The 16564-nt window shown below is 40.0% G+C and overlaps 1 protein-coding gene across 2 annotated transcripts in view; it reads right to left on the reverse strand.

Annotated features, from left to right (window-relative positions):
• Positions 1-16564, reverse strand: part of Helz (Helicase with zinc finger) — a 454315-nt gene that overhangs the window by 85403 nt on the left and 352348 nt on the right. For both annotated transcript variants that reach the window (XM_068225301.1, XM_067136674.2), the window contains exons 17-18: positions 15602-16547; positions 1468-1595 (exon numbers count right to left, since the gene is read on the reverse strand). In XM_068225301.1, coding sequence (XP_068081402.1) covers positions 1468-1595; positions 15602-16547 — 1074 coding nt within the window. The remainder of the gene's footprint in view (positions 1-1467; positions 1596-15601; positions 16548-16564) is intronic.

The raw sequence follows: 16564 nt of genomic DNA on the forward strand, positions 1-16564 counted from the left end.
CATCACACTGACCATGCGTCACCTCGTAATCTGCAGGCCTTCGGACCGAGCAGCGGTCGCTTGGTAGGCGGAAGGCCCATTGGGGCTGTAGTTTGGTTTGGTTTAGGGGTGTTTGTAGATTATAAGTATGCATATTTCATTTTTATGATGTTTAGCCAAATTATTGATGGTTCATTCGTTCCCGGATTTTCCGTTTTCCCGTGTTGTACGTATTTTTTTGTGGTCCCTCCAAAAACGGAGAATCGAGGTTCCACTGTACCAGGAAAGAATTCACTGGCATTTTGGAAGGGAGGGTGCCATCAGTAGTTGAGAGTAAGTTGGATGAAAATCAGTATGGTTTCAGACAACAGAGGGGCTATCAGGATAAGATTTTCAGTATTCACCAGGTAATTTAAAAATGTTAGAAGCAGAGGTTAGATGAAGTGAGTATTGAGATGGTGAAGGCAACAGGAGAGGTAAGGAAACAATAGCTTTATCATGTGTTGAAAGTAGTATGGAAGGAGAGGAAGACCCCTGAAGACTGGAAGAAGGGAATAATCATACCCATCTCCAAGAAGGGGAATAGGAAAGATTTTAAAAACTATATGGGAGTTACATTGATATGTCACTGTGCAAAGGTGTTTGAGAAGATTCTGGAGAAAAGAATGAGAAACAGGGTGGAAGAAAATCCAAGAGAAGAGCAGTATGCCTTCAGATTAGGAAGGTCCACAGTAGACCTTATATTCACAGTAAGACAACTGCAAGATTATCATTATGAGTGGGGTAAAGATCTACTGATGGCCTTGTTGGACTTTGAGAAAGCATTATGATCAATCATATCTCCAGAAAGAAGGTATGGTAAGCCTTACAGAAAATAGGTGTCGAGAAGTAGACAATAGAAAGAGTGAGGGAGATGTCGCATGGGAGTGTCAGTTGTGTGAAAGTAGGAGAGAGAACAGACTGGTTTGAGCAAAAAGAAGTGGATTAAGACAAGGAAATGTTCTGTCACCTTTGTTCTTCATTGTAGTAATGGATGAATTAATGACAAAAGTGGCAAGGAAAATTGGGGAAGGACAAATGTAAGTGACGATGCTTGCAGATGACTTGTTAATCTGGGGAGAAAAGGAAGAGGATATCCAGTAACAGTTAGATGCATGGGTAAATGAGGTGGAACAATATGGAATGAAATTTAATGCCAAAAAGAGAGCAAGATCGTGATCACAACTAGAAAGAAGGAAATATATATCAAATGTCTACTGGAGAAATGCCACAAATACAATAACACAGTACATCAGTTGTACACTGATTACAAGCAAACCTTCACTGTCAATAGTAAATCAACATTTATCCACTGTATGCAAAGAAAAATAGCTGTATAACATGGGAATTTCAGACTTAAAAATATACAAGCTAATTGTATCCTATATCCCGTCAGTGTACATATATTCCACAAGAAAGATTTTTGTAGTACTCAATGCAATTACTCACTTTGTTGCAGCATCAGTGCCCTGAGTTTCGAGTAGATGATTATACCACTCCATCTGTCGATGTTGTGATTCAAACATTTCTGCCAGAGAAATACTAGGAGGAAGCAAGCTGTTTAGCTCTGCAGGCAACTATAACAAAGACAAGAACTGTCTTACTATTTTATATCTCCAACTTAAAAAAACAAAAGTCAAAAGAGATTCAAACAAAGTGAGTAAATATCTGAGACAAACAATTGGTGAGGTTAATGTTAGGTTGCAGTAATTTCTTTAAGAGTAATCAACTTCCTTTGGCAATTTCTAGGTATATGTAATTATTCTTGTGATAATGTTTGCAAGGTATGATATTTATCAATACAATAAAAATGATAATTTTGTCTCTACACTTCAAATTTTGTCTCATACTTTGATTTTATCTCAGATTAGTTATACAAAAGTCAAAAGACTTGATTCAATTTTTATCTGTTTGATATACCATAGCAAAGGCAACTTGACATAATTTCCTAAAACTCTGTATTTGAGGGATAGGTGGGCTGAGCAGTGGACTGTATGTTATAGTATTTTATTAGTATATAGTGGCATAGGAATAGTAGGAGAGAGAGAGAGAGAGAGAGAGACCCCCCCCCCCAAAACAATCCCTGCTAATATTAGCTATATTGAAAACTGTCCATAAAACAGTTGTGCAAAATGTAATTTCCAAATTTTTGTTTCTTGTATTTTTACAGTGTAAGAAATAATAATGGAGATATACATGATTATTATATTTTTCAGAAACTTCAAATATCTCCAGAATATTAGTTCTATCTAAAAAGCATAAATAACAAAATTGTAGAAAAAAATATAAATTCCAATATTTTATATCTGGTACTTTTTACTACACCAGTACAAGTTATAATAATGGACATATTCACAAACTTTGATTTTTACTACCAAGTCCATCAATGATGAGAAACACTGCCATGAAAATATTGTTTCGTTGTCAAAGGAATGAATTAGCCGGGGATGGCCGCTTTCAGTTTTTTATAAGGTGAAAAACTTTTAAAACGTTTTTAAAAAAATTACAAGTTGCTTTACGTCTCACCAACACAGATAGGTCATATGGCGATGATGGGATAGGAGTGGGAAGGAAGTGGCTGTGGTTTTAATTAAGATACAACTCCAGCATTTGCCTGCTGTGAAAATGGGAAACCACAGAAAACCATCTTCAGGGCTGCCGACAGAGGGGTTCACACCCACTATCTTCAAAATGCAAGCTCACAGCTGTGCCCCTAACCACACAGCAAACTTGCTCAGTATGGTGAAAAACAGTATTAGGAAGATAATGACAACTATTGAAATGAAAAACGTGAAGGAAGGATCACTCAAAGAATGATGGGAAAACAGATTATAAAAATGAGGATAGAAAGCCTAGGTCTCGTATTCCCTAACACACACAAAATTGATGGCACACAATGTTCCAATTAACAGTAACATTACACTGACTGACTACTGTTAGCTGAAGTGTACTTCATCTCTTCTGATGCCACTCGTCCCTTCTTAGATGCCTTTAGTGCTGCAATTACAATACTCTTTACAATGAGTACACAAGTAGTTCAGGAGTAAGACTCATATTTTAGACTTCAAGATAGTGATCAAACCCCTGCTCAATTTCATTTAAAGTAATTTTCTGACATGTTCTAGAGAATTTCTATATAGTTGATCTCAGAGGTGCAGTTAGCTTTCCGTTTCCAAGAAAAGGGAATTTGATCTTGGATGCAGATGGTGGCATTTAAAGGTTCAAATGAGACATCTCTGTGTTGTTGGTTTCTGGCAGGTTAAGAAAAATCTGCAAAACAATATTCTTATATCCTAGCATGTTAAGAATGTTAGCAGTTAGAACAGATGTTATACAAATAACATCATTATTATTTTATGGGAAGGACAAGTTAGTGTGGAAGTGTGGGAGAAAAGAACATTATGGTAGAATGAAAGAGTGAGAGCAGCCATTAGAGAAAGGAATGCATTATGGAAAGAGACCAAGAGAAAATAATATTGGAACTTATAATGGATGAGGCAAATATCAAGGACCTTGAACAAGTGTACTGAGAAAGAAGCTGAAGGTCAAAAGGACAGTTCAAGAAGAGGAGGCAAAGAGTTGGGAGATTTTTGCATAGGACCTGGATGAAGATAACAGGGCAATATGAAGTTAATTTACAACATGATCAAAGACGAAAGGGAACTGATGGGTACAATATGGGAATATAGTCAGTAAGGAAGGTCTTGAAGAAAAATTCGACCCTCTGTTGAATGGATTAAAAGAAAAATGTAGATTCAGATGTGGAAACCTGCTCAGAGAATCCTCCTCTCACCTGGACAGAAACAGGATGAACATTAATAACTGTGCTTACAGGAAAATCACCAGGAGTAGATCAAATGAATGCAGACAAGATCAAAGCAGCAGGGGTACAGGGTCTGCATTGGCTACACAAAGTGCTTAATGTAGAGTGTGGAAGGATAACAAGGTACCTGCAGTCTAGAACAAAGGTCATGCCGCTGTTCAAGAAAGGGAACAGGTAAAAATCCACTAACTTTAGAGGAATAACTCTCCTGTCACAAAGGCTGAAAATTCTCCAGAATTCTGTGAATCATTATCGAATGAGGGAAAGGCAAGAATTTACTCATGGTATTAATGGACATCAAAAAGGCATACAACAGTGTCGGATGGGAGAAAGGAGAAGGTGCCTGAAGAACTTCTAAGGAAAGTCCAGATGTTGTATAGTCACTAAAAAATTAAATTACAAAATGGCATTTTGAGTTTCCCGCATTTACTATTTTATCAGACTTAATTTTAATTATTACCTCCCATGTAGATACAAAATTAGCTATGTTCAATAGTTACTTCATATCAATCTTGACCTATGTTAATGAAACATACACCCTGATGAAGAGACTCCACAAGACTGCAGGCAAGAGAGATAAAGTTTCTGAGGTCCACTATTCAGAAGACCAAGATGGACACATTGATGTTTCCCACATTTAATATTTTTAACAGATTTTCAATTATTACCTCCCATGTAGATACAAACTCTGTGGATACCCACAACTAACAGTATACCTACAGGTTCAAATGTTGCTAAGAAAAGTGTACTTGCAAGGAACTTATACAATACCATGTGCTAATTCTTTTTTTTTTTTCAGTGACTGTACATGGACTGTACCAGTGGCATGCGAGTTGGTGAGGTGCACTCATCATGGTTTACAACCTAGAGTGGCATCCAGCAGTACAGAGCACTGTTCCCACTGCCCACAACTATGGATGATTTAATGAAGAACATTAACCCCTTAACTGGGTACTAAATTTTCCATATGCGTAACCTGCCCTGAGTACTTTTTTCCCCACTTTGTGATATATAATATTTCCTTCATAATGTGTACAATATTAGCTTAATCTAATACGATAGTAATTATTATTCTTCAGTAATGGGTTACTAACATTATGTACATTATTTACATTGTTATGAATCCAAATGGGTTACTAACATTATTTACATCTGAATCCAGATGAATATATCATGATCTACGAACGGGCTGAAGTATTCCGCGACATTGTGCACGTCACTTAAGTCTATATTTATCTTATTTACACCTGTAAAAGCAAACCTTGGTCATGGGGCACCATTCGCAACGAATCGACGATCGACTGATGCCATCATACCCACTGTAGAAGGGGTTAAGAAAACATGGGGTGAACTCAATGCAGTTGCCTTTGCTAATGGTATCATAACATGATATGGGGAGAAACAGAAAATGAGATGCAAGCAAGACTAGACATGCGGAAGGCCAAAACTCAGGATCAGCGAAACTAAGACAGAAGTGATGATGGTGAACAGAGATGGCCAAACAGCAAGCATCCAACTAAAAGAACTCCAGTTGGAGAGTGTGGACAGTTTAACCTATCTCGGCACGATAGTTATCACACACAACTTAGTCATAAGAGATCACCAAAAAGGTGCAGAAGGGTTCCCTTTTCTACCAACAAGTGAGGACCCTTCTTTGTGATGTTAAGACTCAAAAGAAAGCAAGTTTAGCTATGTTCAATAGTTACTTCATATCAATCTTGACCTATGGTAATGAAACATGCACTCCGATGAAGAGACACTCCTCAAGACTGCAGGCAGCAGAGATAAAGTGCCTGAGGACCACTATCCAGAAGACCAAGATGGACAAATTAAGAAATGAGGGGGCGATGCCGACTATAGCGGTTCAGACATGTGATGAGGATGGAGCCTTCGAGAAAGGCCCAGTGCAGTTGGAAAGGTAGAAGGAAAATGCCAGGTTGGAATACATAGAACCTACAGGAAGGATACTGTCAAGACTAACACTGTAGTTTGGGGAAGGGAAAAATGGATGATGTCATGAAAAACAGAACATTTACCAGGATTACCTGATTCGAGAAATAGAAAAATTCCAAAGAAAAGCAGCTCGATTTGTTCTGGACGTTTTCTGACAAAACAGTAGAGTTACAAACATGTTGTAAAGTTTGGGCTGAGAAGACTTGGGAGAAAGAAGACAAGCGGCTTGATTAAGTGGTACGTGACAAAGATGTTGATTCCCACAGGAATAGTGCATTGGCACTGCCGGTGGCTCCAAGTAGCCTACGCAGTGGCCTCTACGGTATGCACTAGCCATGCGTCTTGGTAGGTGTGCTATTTACCAACTGATGAGCCCAACTCAGCACACTGGGGTGAAACGCTGGCAACCAGGAATTAGTTAGCTGGAAAATTTATAATGTCCAATAACGGAGCAACTATATTGGTATTATAAGTGGTATGTACTGAGCTGTCAGTGGAGAGAGAGCACGGAATTACATTAGTAGACGAATAAGTTTGAATGGTGTTTTTAAAAGTAGGAAAGAACACGTTATGGAATTCAAGAGGACAAACTGGGGCAAATATTTATTTATAGGAAAGGGAGTTAAGGACTGGAATAATTTACCAAGGGAGATGTTTAATAAATTTCCAAATTCTTTGCAATTATTTAAGAAAAGGCTAGGTAAACAACAGATAGGGAATCTGCCACCAGGATGACTGACCTATATGCAGATCAGTGGTGATTGATTAATTGATTGACTGAGGAGTCTTAACAACAGTACCTGGGAAACTGAAGCTGTTAAACCGATGATAATGATAATTCATTACTTTATGGATTTTTATGTTACATGATGTTTTTGGGGCAACCTAACAGTAATGATAACATTTCAAATATGTATGTATATATATTTTAGAAACACATTCTCACAGTTACAGCTAGGCATCTGTCTTTTCTCCTTAGTTGGTACCAGCATATAAAATTAATTGCTTGCTGAAAGCAGACACTTTAGGATTTCCTAACTAACACAACCTGACAGTGAATGGTAACTCTTTGAACAAGAACAATTAGAAAACTCTTTACCCAACAGTTTGCTAAGTACAGTGACAGAGAACATTACCAAAATGTCACGGATCCTAACGCCCCATGGGAGGGGGCGGTAGAATAACACCCATGGTATCCTGCCTGTTGTAAGAGGCGGCTAAAAGGGGCCCCAGAAGCTCTCATTTTGGGAGTGTGGGTTGGCGACTATGGTGCCCTAAGGTGAGCTCTGGCATTGCTTCCACTTACTTGCGTCAGGCTACTCACTTTCATTTATCCTATCCGACCTCCCACGGTCAACTCTTGTTCTTTTCTGATCCTGACGGTATTAGGTTTGTCAATCCTAGGGAGTCTTTTATTTTCATGCCCTTTGTGGCCTTTGTCTTTCTTTGGCTGATATCTTAATTTTTTGAAGTGTCGGACCCCTTCCATTTTTCCTTCTGATTAGTGTTCATAGAGGATGGTTGCCTAGTCATACTTACTCTTAAAACAATAATCATCACCACACCTCATGGATCATACGTGACCCACACATATGCTTCCTGGAAACTAAGACGATTCCAAAACATTTTCCATCTCTCTTCGCCTCCTACCTCCATCCCTCACTGATTTGAGACTGTAGCTTCAGAGAGATTTCAAAATGGCTAAGGAGAAGCACCCATGGTGTATCAAATTAAGGAATTAGGTCCAAAATTTGGGGAATTTTTATTAGTGATAGCCCGATAGTATTATTTTATACTGTAAATTGTATGAAGTTAAGGGGTTGGCTCAAAAGAGGTTTACAGCAGAACCTCGATTATACATTCCCAGAAACTGTGTTTTCCCATATTATCCATTCAAATTACGTGGTCCCGCGAGCATCCTAATTTCATCACGTAGTAAAAATCCCGCATTATCCGTTCCTCGAAGAAACGATTTCCCGTATCAACAGTCCAGAAATTTCAGTCCCATCAACGCTAAATCCTCGATCACGTGTTTTTCAAGAAACTGTATCTCATAAAAGGACGGCTACGGCATATTTACGGATCTTGGTGTTAATGTCCCATCACTACGGTAATTTGAGGAAGTACTATACCGGAAAAGCGATCAGCGGTAAACTTGCATAAGGGACAATCTAAGCATCGCATTCAGGTGGTATTGTTTAGAGAATCGAAATCATAAAGCAAAGAGTGTCCACAACAATTGGAAGGAGGGAGAGAGCGCATTTTGACAGCTCTACTTAAAGACGGAATGAGTTTCGTCAAATGTTTGTACTTGCAAAACGTCTACATTATGTCCAGGGTTAGATGTTTATTTTTTTCCTTTTTCGAGTGTATCACCGAACAGGTTTTCGGCACTTCCCTCAGGGCACTGTATAGTCACTGAGCTTTCAGGCAGGAATCGAAACTGCTGCTTCTTAAGTAACACAAATTTAGTATTTTAACATTGTCGTATACAATTAGGCCTATGTTATTGAGACCAGAACAGATGTGGCACCTTACACGCATACATCCATGGGAGGTTTTGGTATTCCCTATTACTGTTTTGGTCCTAATGTAAGACTGGGAATTTCATGTTTTTGTGTTATAAAAACCACAGATGTTTTATTTGCACATGTTACATTTAAAAACAATCGCACTCATATCGACTTGTACAGAGAGCGCGCTTTCCAGCTGAGCTCTAGGTCGCGAATAACCGTAAATTCGGAAGTTTTGATATTTTTTCTTTTCAATGTGATTGTGATTAGTGATGGCAGAAATGAATATAATGCATTCGAGAACTTGAGAATCAATTTTTACATTCGAAACCATATTCTCGAGTTCAACATAACCTTTAAAAGTCAATGTACGGTAGGCCGAATTTACGTGGTACAAGATTTCCATAAACTGACTACGAACAGTATACTGGTGACCAAATTACAGTGGAAGATTTAATGAAAAAGGGATTTTGCCATCATGTTGGGCACTTTTGTATCCAATGTGCTTTATTTTATTAGATTAGAGAATTAAAACCTGCTTGTGGTCAATTGTTGTTTGGCTTGGTGTTATTAGGTTTTTCGAACAGTTTGACTGATCAAAGTTGCTGAACTGATAGAAGCTTTCAGAGGAAACTGATGAAGTTTCCCTGGTAAAACTGAATGTAAAGTTTTGAGATTTTTAACTTGCGTATCGGTAATTAATGTTTGAAGCTGGCCCCGTGGTCGAACTTGCCTGCCTCTCACCCGGAGGGCCTGGGTTTGATTCCCGGCCAGGTTAGGCATTTTTACCTGGATATGAGGGCTGATTCCAGGTTCACTCATTCTACCATTACCTTTAACTGAGACGCTATGTAATGGTGAGACGGTGACCCGGTCTAGAGAGCCAGAAATAACGGCCGAGAGGATTCGTCACACTAACCATGCGACACCTCGTAATCTGCAGGCCTTCGGACTGAGCAGCGGTTACTTGGTAGGCGGAAGGCCCATTGGGGCTGTAGTTTGGTTTGGTTTAGGGTTGTTTGTAAGATTATAAGTATACTTTTTTTTTTTTTTTTTTTTTTTGTGATGTTTAGCCAAATTGGTGATGGTTCACTCATTCCCGGATTTTCCGTTTTCCCATGTTGTACGTTTTTTTTGCCGTGGTCCTTCCAAAAACGCTGTTATGCAATTGGAGGTTCGGGCTGCGTGTTTATGTTGTGGTCTGTATGTCTTAAACTATGAATGATAGGCATCCAAGAATTACTGATTTAATATCCTTCTTCTAAATTCATATTGTTCGGATGTTTCTTGATTTCGATAGCCTCGCGAATTTTCCTTCCAGATTCCAAGGGATAGCTGCTAGGATCTTGGTCTTGTCAAATGATATTCCGTGCCTTGTTTTGTAGGAATGCTTGGCTACCGCTGAAATATCTGTGTTTTGGTTCTTGGTGTGATGGATATGTTCTTTTAGGCGGATGGAGATCAGATGTTTTGTTTAACCAACATAACATGTTCCGCAGCTATATACAATGTGGTATACTCCAGGATCCTGTAGTTCTATTGTGGCTTTTACTGGTGGTAAATAACGGGCTAGCTTCTGGTGCAGTTTATAGATTTATTATTTAAAGTTAAAAACTTCATAATTGGTCCGTATTGAACTGAGAATCATAATTGGTCCGTATTGAACTGAAAATCACAATGTTAAAAAGAGAGAGGTTCCACCTATTCAATGTCACAACATGTTTATCCTTTAATGTGTTTTTTGTGTGTCGATAATTGTATACTTCTTGCCATGTTTTTTCTATCGGCTGAAGATGACATAAATATGTGTCGAAACCGGTCTCAAACCAAATTAAACATGTTGTGACATAAGTTTGTGCAACTGTTTTTCACTGTATTGAATAGGCGGAACCTCTCTCTTTTTAACATTGTGGTTTATAGATGTTTTTTTATGCCGTATTTGCCCAGTATCTTGCCGATCCTGTCTATAGTGTTTTTAATCTATAGGAAGTATCGCTGTTTTCGGGCAGGTCAGTTCTTCTTTCCCATTATTTTCCCCTACGGCGACCTTTTCTTGTTCTGTTCTGATTTACTAAAGACTCGTTGGATGTTACTGAGCGAGTAGCCATTTCCCCTGAGGGTTCTGGTGAGGTGTTCTACGCCTGATATCACTATGGCCCTGTTAACCAGTGATGTTAGAACAGCCTGCTTTTGTGATGGATAGTGACGAGAAGAGGCGTGCAGGTACCTGTCTGTGTGTGTGTGTGTGTGGGGGTTTCCTGTATACTGCATGACTCAGAGTCCCATTGATGTTGTGTTTTACTAGGACATCCAGGAACAGTAGTTTTCCATTTACTTCGATTTCCATGGCGAACTGAATATTTATGTGAATAGAGTTGAGATGGTCGAGAAATAGCTGCAGGTTGTTGCTCTCGTGAGGCTAAATAACGAACATGTCGTCCACATAACAGAGAAAACATTTCGGTTTCAGGGTAAATGTGGCTAAGGGTTTCTGTTCAAAGTGTTTCATAAACATGTTTGCTATTATTGGAGAGAGCGGCGACCCCATCACGGCCCCCTCTGTCTGTTCGTAGAAAACTCCCGGTTGAAATAGGAATAAGCGGCGTTTAGGCATTCTTTAGCTAGCGTTGACAGGTCGTCTTGAAGTTTCAGGTCTAATAGCGGAAATACTTCTGTTAGCGGCACCTTGGTGAAAAGTGACGTGACGTCAAAACTTACTAATAAGTCCGTACTTTCAATTGATTGGTCCTTAAGGAGGTGGAGGAAATGTCGGAAGTCCATCATGTAGGTTTCCGTGTGTCCAGTATGTGGCTGAAGTAGTCCGGCTACGTAACGGGCGATATCGTGCGTCAGAGATCCTATAGCGCTTACGATAGGTCGCAGATGTGTGCCTACTTTATGGATTTTAGGGAGACCATACAATCTAGGAGGTATTGGGTCTGAGGAGATCAGCTTCTTCTGTATTTCGGCTGGGATACTGGAATTTTTTACTAGTATGTGGAGTTTGTTCTTAATGTGGTTGGTAGGGTTTCTTATTTTTCTGTATGTAGAATCGGTGAGTTTTTGTTCTATTTTCTGTGTGTAGTCGGTGCATGTCATTATCACCATAGCGTTGCCTTTATCTGCAGGTAGGATTATTATTTCCGTATCTTGACGTAGTGTTTTGAGGGCATGAATTTCTTCTTTGGTCAAATTGGATGGTGGCGGCTTTGCGGTTCTCAGTAAACATGATATATCCTGTCTGATGTTTTCTGCAGATTCGGTAGGGAGGTGTCGGATTGCAATTTCAACTTTGCTTTCTTCCACCGTTATTCTATTAGCAGCTACTGCGTAGACGAGTCCTGTTTTCAAGGCCGAGGTAGTACGTTCACTGAGTGGCTTATCTGTGAGATTAACTATTACATTCTTCTGTAGTGAAACAGGTGGTTTCAGTTTCTGTTTTAGCAGGAGGCGGTAGAATTTCTTGTTTTGTTTGGCAGTGCTAGTTCCAGTGTACGCTGGGATTGTTTGTTGCTAATGCTGTCTAACGTGGTCCAGTCATTGAGAGACAAAGTGCTGGTAAGTTGCCAGTGGAGGTGACGACCTCAACAATAAATTATTTCACCTCATCATTACTAAGTCTCTCATAGTGCACTGGCACTGCCGGTGGCTCCAAGTAACCTACGCAGGGGCCTCCACGGTATGCACTAGCCATGCATCATAGTAGGTGTGCTATTTACCAAATAATGCGCCCAACTTAGCACACAGGGGAGAAACGCTGGCAACCAGGAATGAGTTAGATAGAAAATTTATAGAAAATTTATAATGTCCAACGGGCCATTTATATTGGTATTATTAACCGAGGATTTCCTAGGCTTGATAGCTCTCAAAGACACCACTACCGGTTTCGATATTTTCCAAGCTGTGGAGGGCGTTTTTTAGTCAATGGGATTACAATGGAAGCGGCTGATGAGTGTAACGATGGATGGAGCTCCTGCTTTACGTGGTCTACGCACGGGGTTCCTCAGCTATGTAAAATTAAAAAAGGCTGAGGGCGGTAGTACCCTAATGGTGACGAACCATTGCTTGATACACCAGGAGGCAATCTGTGCAAAAGTCGCCAAGCTTAAAGACGTAAAGGGAACAGTTGTGCGAATGGTAAATTTTCTTCACTCCCATGGACTCGCGCACCATCAATTCAAAGAGTTCTTGAATGACATCGAAGAGGAGTATCCGGATATCCCATACCATAAAGAAGCAAGGTTAAGCATGGCTAAGCAAGGTGAAGGTGGTTCATCGCATTTTTTGCTTGCGGAAGACAATAGATACTGTTTGTGACATGAAAGGGTGGCCCGAAGTTCTTTTGCGTGATCCTAAGCGGGTGACGGACTTGGCATTTTTAAGTGACATTACTGCCCATCTGAATACTTTGAACACTTCGCTTCAGGGCGAAAAGCACAACATCTGCGATTTGGTAGAAAAAATTCAAGCGTTCAAAAGAAAATTGATTTTGTGGGGGGAAACCAGTTGCGTGCAAGGAACACAGGACATTTTCCACTGCTTGAAACAGTGAAAGGTGTTGACTTTGATGAGTACTTGCAGGTAATTCACCAATTACAAGAAGAGTTTGAGAAGATATTTTCAGAATTAACAGAAATCCAAGCGGTGTTAGATGTATTTGTTCGACCATTTTCTCTTAGTGCAGACAGTGTTCCACAGCTATTTCAATCAGAGTTGATTGAACTGCAGTGCAATGTTCATCTTAAAGACAGCTTTTTAATATCACAGAGTTTAGAAGAATTTTACAGCACCTTTCCGCAAGAAGAATACCGTCTTTTGTATAAATATGCATGTAAAGTTCTGTCAATGTTCGGCTCAACATACATTTGTGAGCGTTTCTTTTCGGTTCTTAAACTTACCAAAAGTAAACATCGTACAATGATGAGCGATAGAAACTTGCGCAGTTGTTTTAGAATAGCTGTGTCCAGAAATACTGTACCCAATTTGGAGAAGATTGTTTGCTCCAAAACTAAAAACTCCTAAAAACGACTGAGCAACAGTCACTCAAGGCCTGTACTATCTGTTCATATTGGTAAAATTCTGTTGAATTTTCCTCTCAGATATGTTCAAATTTCAGTTTTTAACAAATCACATTATTCTTTAGTTAACACTTGATTTCGTTTCCTGCATATTCCATACATCGGAGTACCTTTCAATTTGTACATGTGGTATATTTGTTATGGTAAAACAGCCCTACCAATATGATGTCAACAAACCTACAAAAGCCGTCGGCCGCACAACTGTACGTACGTATCTAGTCAGCGCAGTCCGAACATCGTCCGTCTGTCTCAGGTCTCCTTGCTGCCACACTGTCACACCGTAGTGGTGGCAGGGGAAGGAGCACTAGTCTGATTGCCCAGTGCTCCCCGAGCGCAGGTGTGCTCTCAGAGCGCAATGACTGGATGGCCCTGGTCTAGAGGTTAGATCTTGCCTGTACAACCAGGCAGGATGAGCTCAACCTTGAAGTTCACTTCAGGAGGTATATTTTGATGCAACATGTTGCGTCTTTGTTTGCTGACCAAGAATCAATCAGTTTTATTTCAGCCAAACTCAGCCAGAACACTCTGGCATAAAACTGGACCAAATAGCGTGTTTGAAAATGCCTTAATGTTTGGAAGAGTTGGAAAGAACTATTTTGTTTTGGGGAAACTCACTTTTACCTTTTGCTACTAGAACATACATTGGTAATTAGGTCTCCGCCAGCAGAAATTACAGCCATGATCAAATGAGTGAGTTGTTGCAGAGACTGATCCAGCAATATCACAGATATGTTTTGCATCTTTCCAATCTCAACAGCCAATGAGTAGGCTATGCATCCCTTTCTAGAAGCGAGTTCGAACAACATTAAACAACTGAGAAGGCATGACGACAACTGTCAAGCATTGTTCTGATCTTGACTCAGAAGAAATCTGCCAAGGTATTCAATTTAGTCTCCTCTGTCATGTAAATTTAGCAAAGAAATGGAAATAATTTTCACAAAATTTTCTACTTTATGTACCCTAACAAACTCTCACACCTAAGATTAAGAAATCTGTCCTCTTTGAAAGAAATAAAGCTGTCGATATTCATTGGAGGCAAACAATGGTACATTTCTTTAAAGGTTGAAAATATGGTGAAATACAAGACAATTGCCATCCTGGAGAGGAACTGCCTGGGATACGGGATGTTTAGCAAGAATATGGTATATTATCCCATAAAATACAGGATATTTAGCAACCCCGTTCCAAGACAAACAAGTGATTGGAATTTGACAAGATCATCATCATCATCATCATCATCATTACTGGAGAGTTCTCTTTTGATTCCGTTGAAAACTTTCTTTTCTTCCTCATCTGGAATATTGCTTTATGTGCCACACTCTTTTACCAATAGAGCAATAACAACTTTAGGATTCATTCCTATTCATTCCTGGGATGGATTGAAGCATTACTATTCTGTGCTGCCAATTAAAGGATTCAGCATGACATCAACAGTGGCATTTTCTTATCTTCAGAACTGCGGTACCATAAATTGTTGAATGTACAGTCATTCAAAAAGAATATATAGAATGAGCAAATGGTATGTATAAGCACCCCCCCCCCCCCCCCCCCAGCTTCACTTCTTCAACCCTGAATCTATAGATATTATGTTTGTTGTGGATATCCAGAAGGTCTATCTATATCAGCAAGAGAGGCGAAAATGAAACTGATCCATTCGTTAATATAAAGCTCATTTCCCCTCATCAATGACTGCATGTCTTCAATTATTCTGCCTCCACTCCCTTCACCCAAGCTCTGTTTCCCTCTCCTTAGTAGCAGCGGGCAGCTAAAATTTTGTAATGAGGCATTTGTACTATATATGAATATATAATTTGTGCATGGTGCTTATTCAAACTATGAGCTGAATTTTCAGAAAGTTCCCTTGCGAGATTCAGATTACGATAAAGACTTCAATGTTAACCAATGTTACATAAATGACAATCATCAGCCCTTTTGTATTTCAAATGTAGAAGAGTTCAATGTGTGATAATATAAAATAGTAAAACATCACAATATCATCATAACCTCTTCTTGATCCCATCCAGCATAAGCAAGTAAGCTCATTTAGGTGCTCCTTAATACTTAAACTCAAAAGCATATCTCCCTAGAAGAATATTCAAATGTTTGACAGTTATGTTAAATTGTAATGTTGTATTTTATATGGAAGGAAGGAGGAAGCAAGATGGATAACAAGCAGGGTGCTAATACCAAGGCTATCCAAATGATGATGAGCTTACCTGCTGTCCTTTAGCAAGAGTAGCAGCAAGATGCCGCTCAGGAAAATGTACATTATGTAGGAACTGGATCTGATCGGCCTTATCTTGGGGAATGCTCAGCCCCCTCCTAGCCCCAAGATGTTCAGCAGCATTTTGCTTCATCCCATGGTTTTGCATGCCAAATGGGACTGGATCACCGACAGGTAAATTGGGCTGCAAGAATGACGGAGGTGATAAGACACCTCCAGGCACGTAGCTGTCTGCTGAATTATCAGTTGGACTTGCAGGTGATGGTCTTTGGGGAAGGGGCATAAATACAGCTGGCTTCATGCCTCCAGGACTCCTGACATGGGTTTGGACTCCTGGTGGGATGCGATGCTCTTCCCGTCTAGGGTCTGATCCTATGGGAGGCTGCTGTGGCTTTTTCTTCCACTCAATAGGTGTGTTTCTTCCAGCAGCTAAAGCTGGAACAATTCCTGATGAGCCTGGGGGTGATACCAGAGGATAGTTTATCCCCCATGGTACAGGGCCAGTAGAAGGGGGATAGATCAAAGGTGGGGCAGGTCCCAAAACACCAGGGGGACCAGGAGGACGAAGAGGGAAAAAGTTTGGGTTGGAAGGCTGAGGAGGAGGAGGCTGAGGAGGGTAGTAATAAACAGGATAATACAAATGAGGAGGCAGGTATGGGGGTATAGGAGGCTGAGGAGCAGGAGGAAAACGTAGCGCTGGTCCTGTTGTTCCAAGAGGTGGTATAAGGCCAGGTCCTGCATAAGGACCGAGAAGTGATGGCAGACGGATGTATGGCTCACCCTGGTGTTGGCGTGGAATGAATTCAGGTGCTAGAGGATTCAGAACATAAGTCTTCTTCAATTCTACACCATCCAATTGACTACGAAGGTAGGACCACGTAATACCGAAGAGACTCTTGTTCTGATTGCAGATTTCGATGAATCGTTCCCAGACTTTCCTAACAAGACAAATGCA

This window comes from Anabrus simplex, chromosome 1 (genome assembly GCF_040414725.1).
Source record: "Anabrus simplex isolate iqAnaSimp1 chromosome 1, ASM4041472v1, whole genome shotgun sequence".
Classification (NCBI taxonomy): Eukaryota; Metazoa; Arthropoda; class Insecta; order Orthoptera; family Tettigoniidae; genus Anabrus; species Anabrus simplex.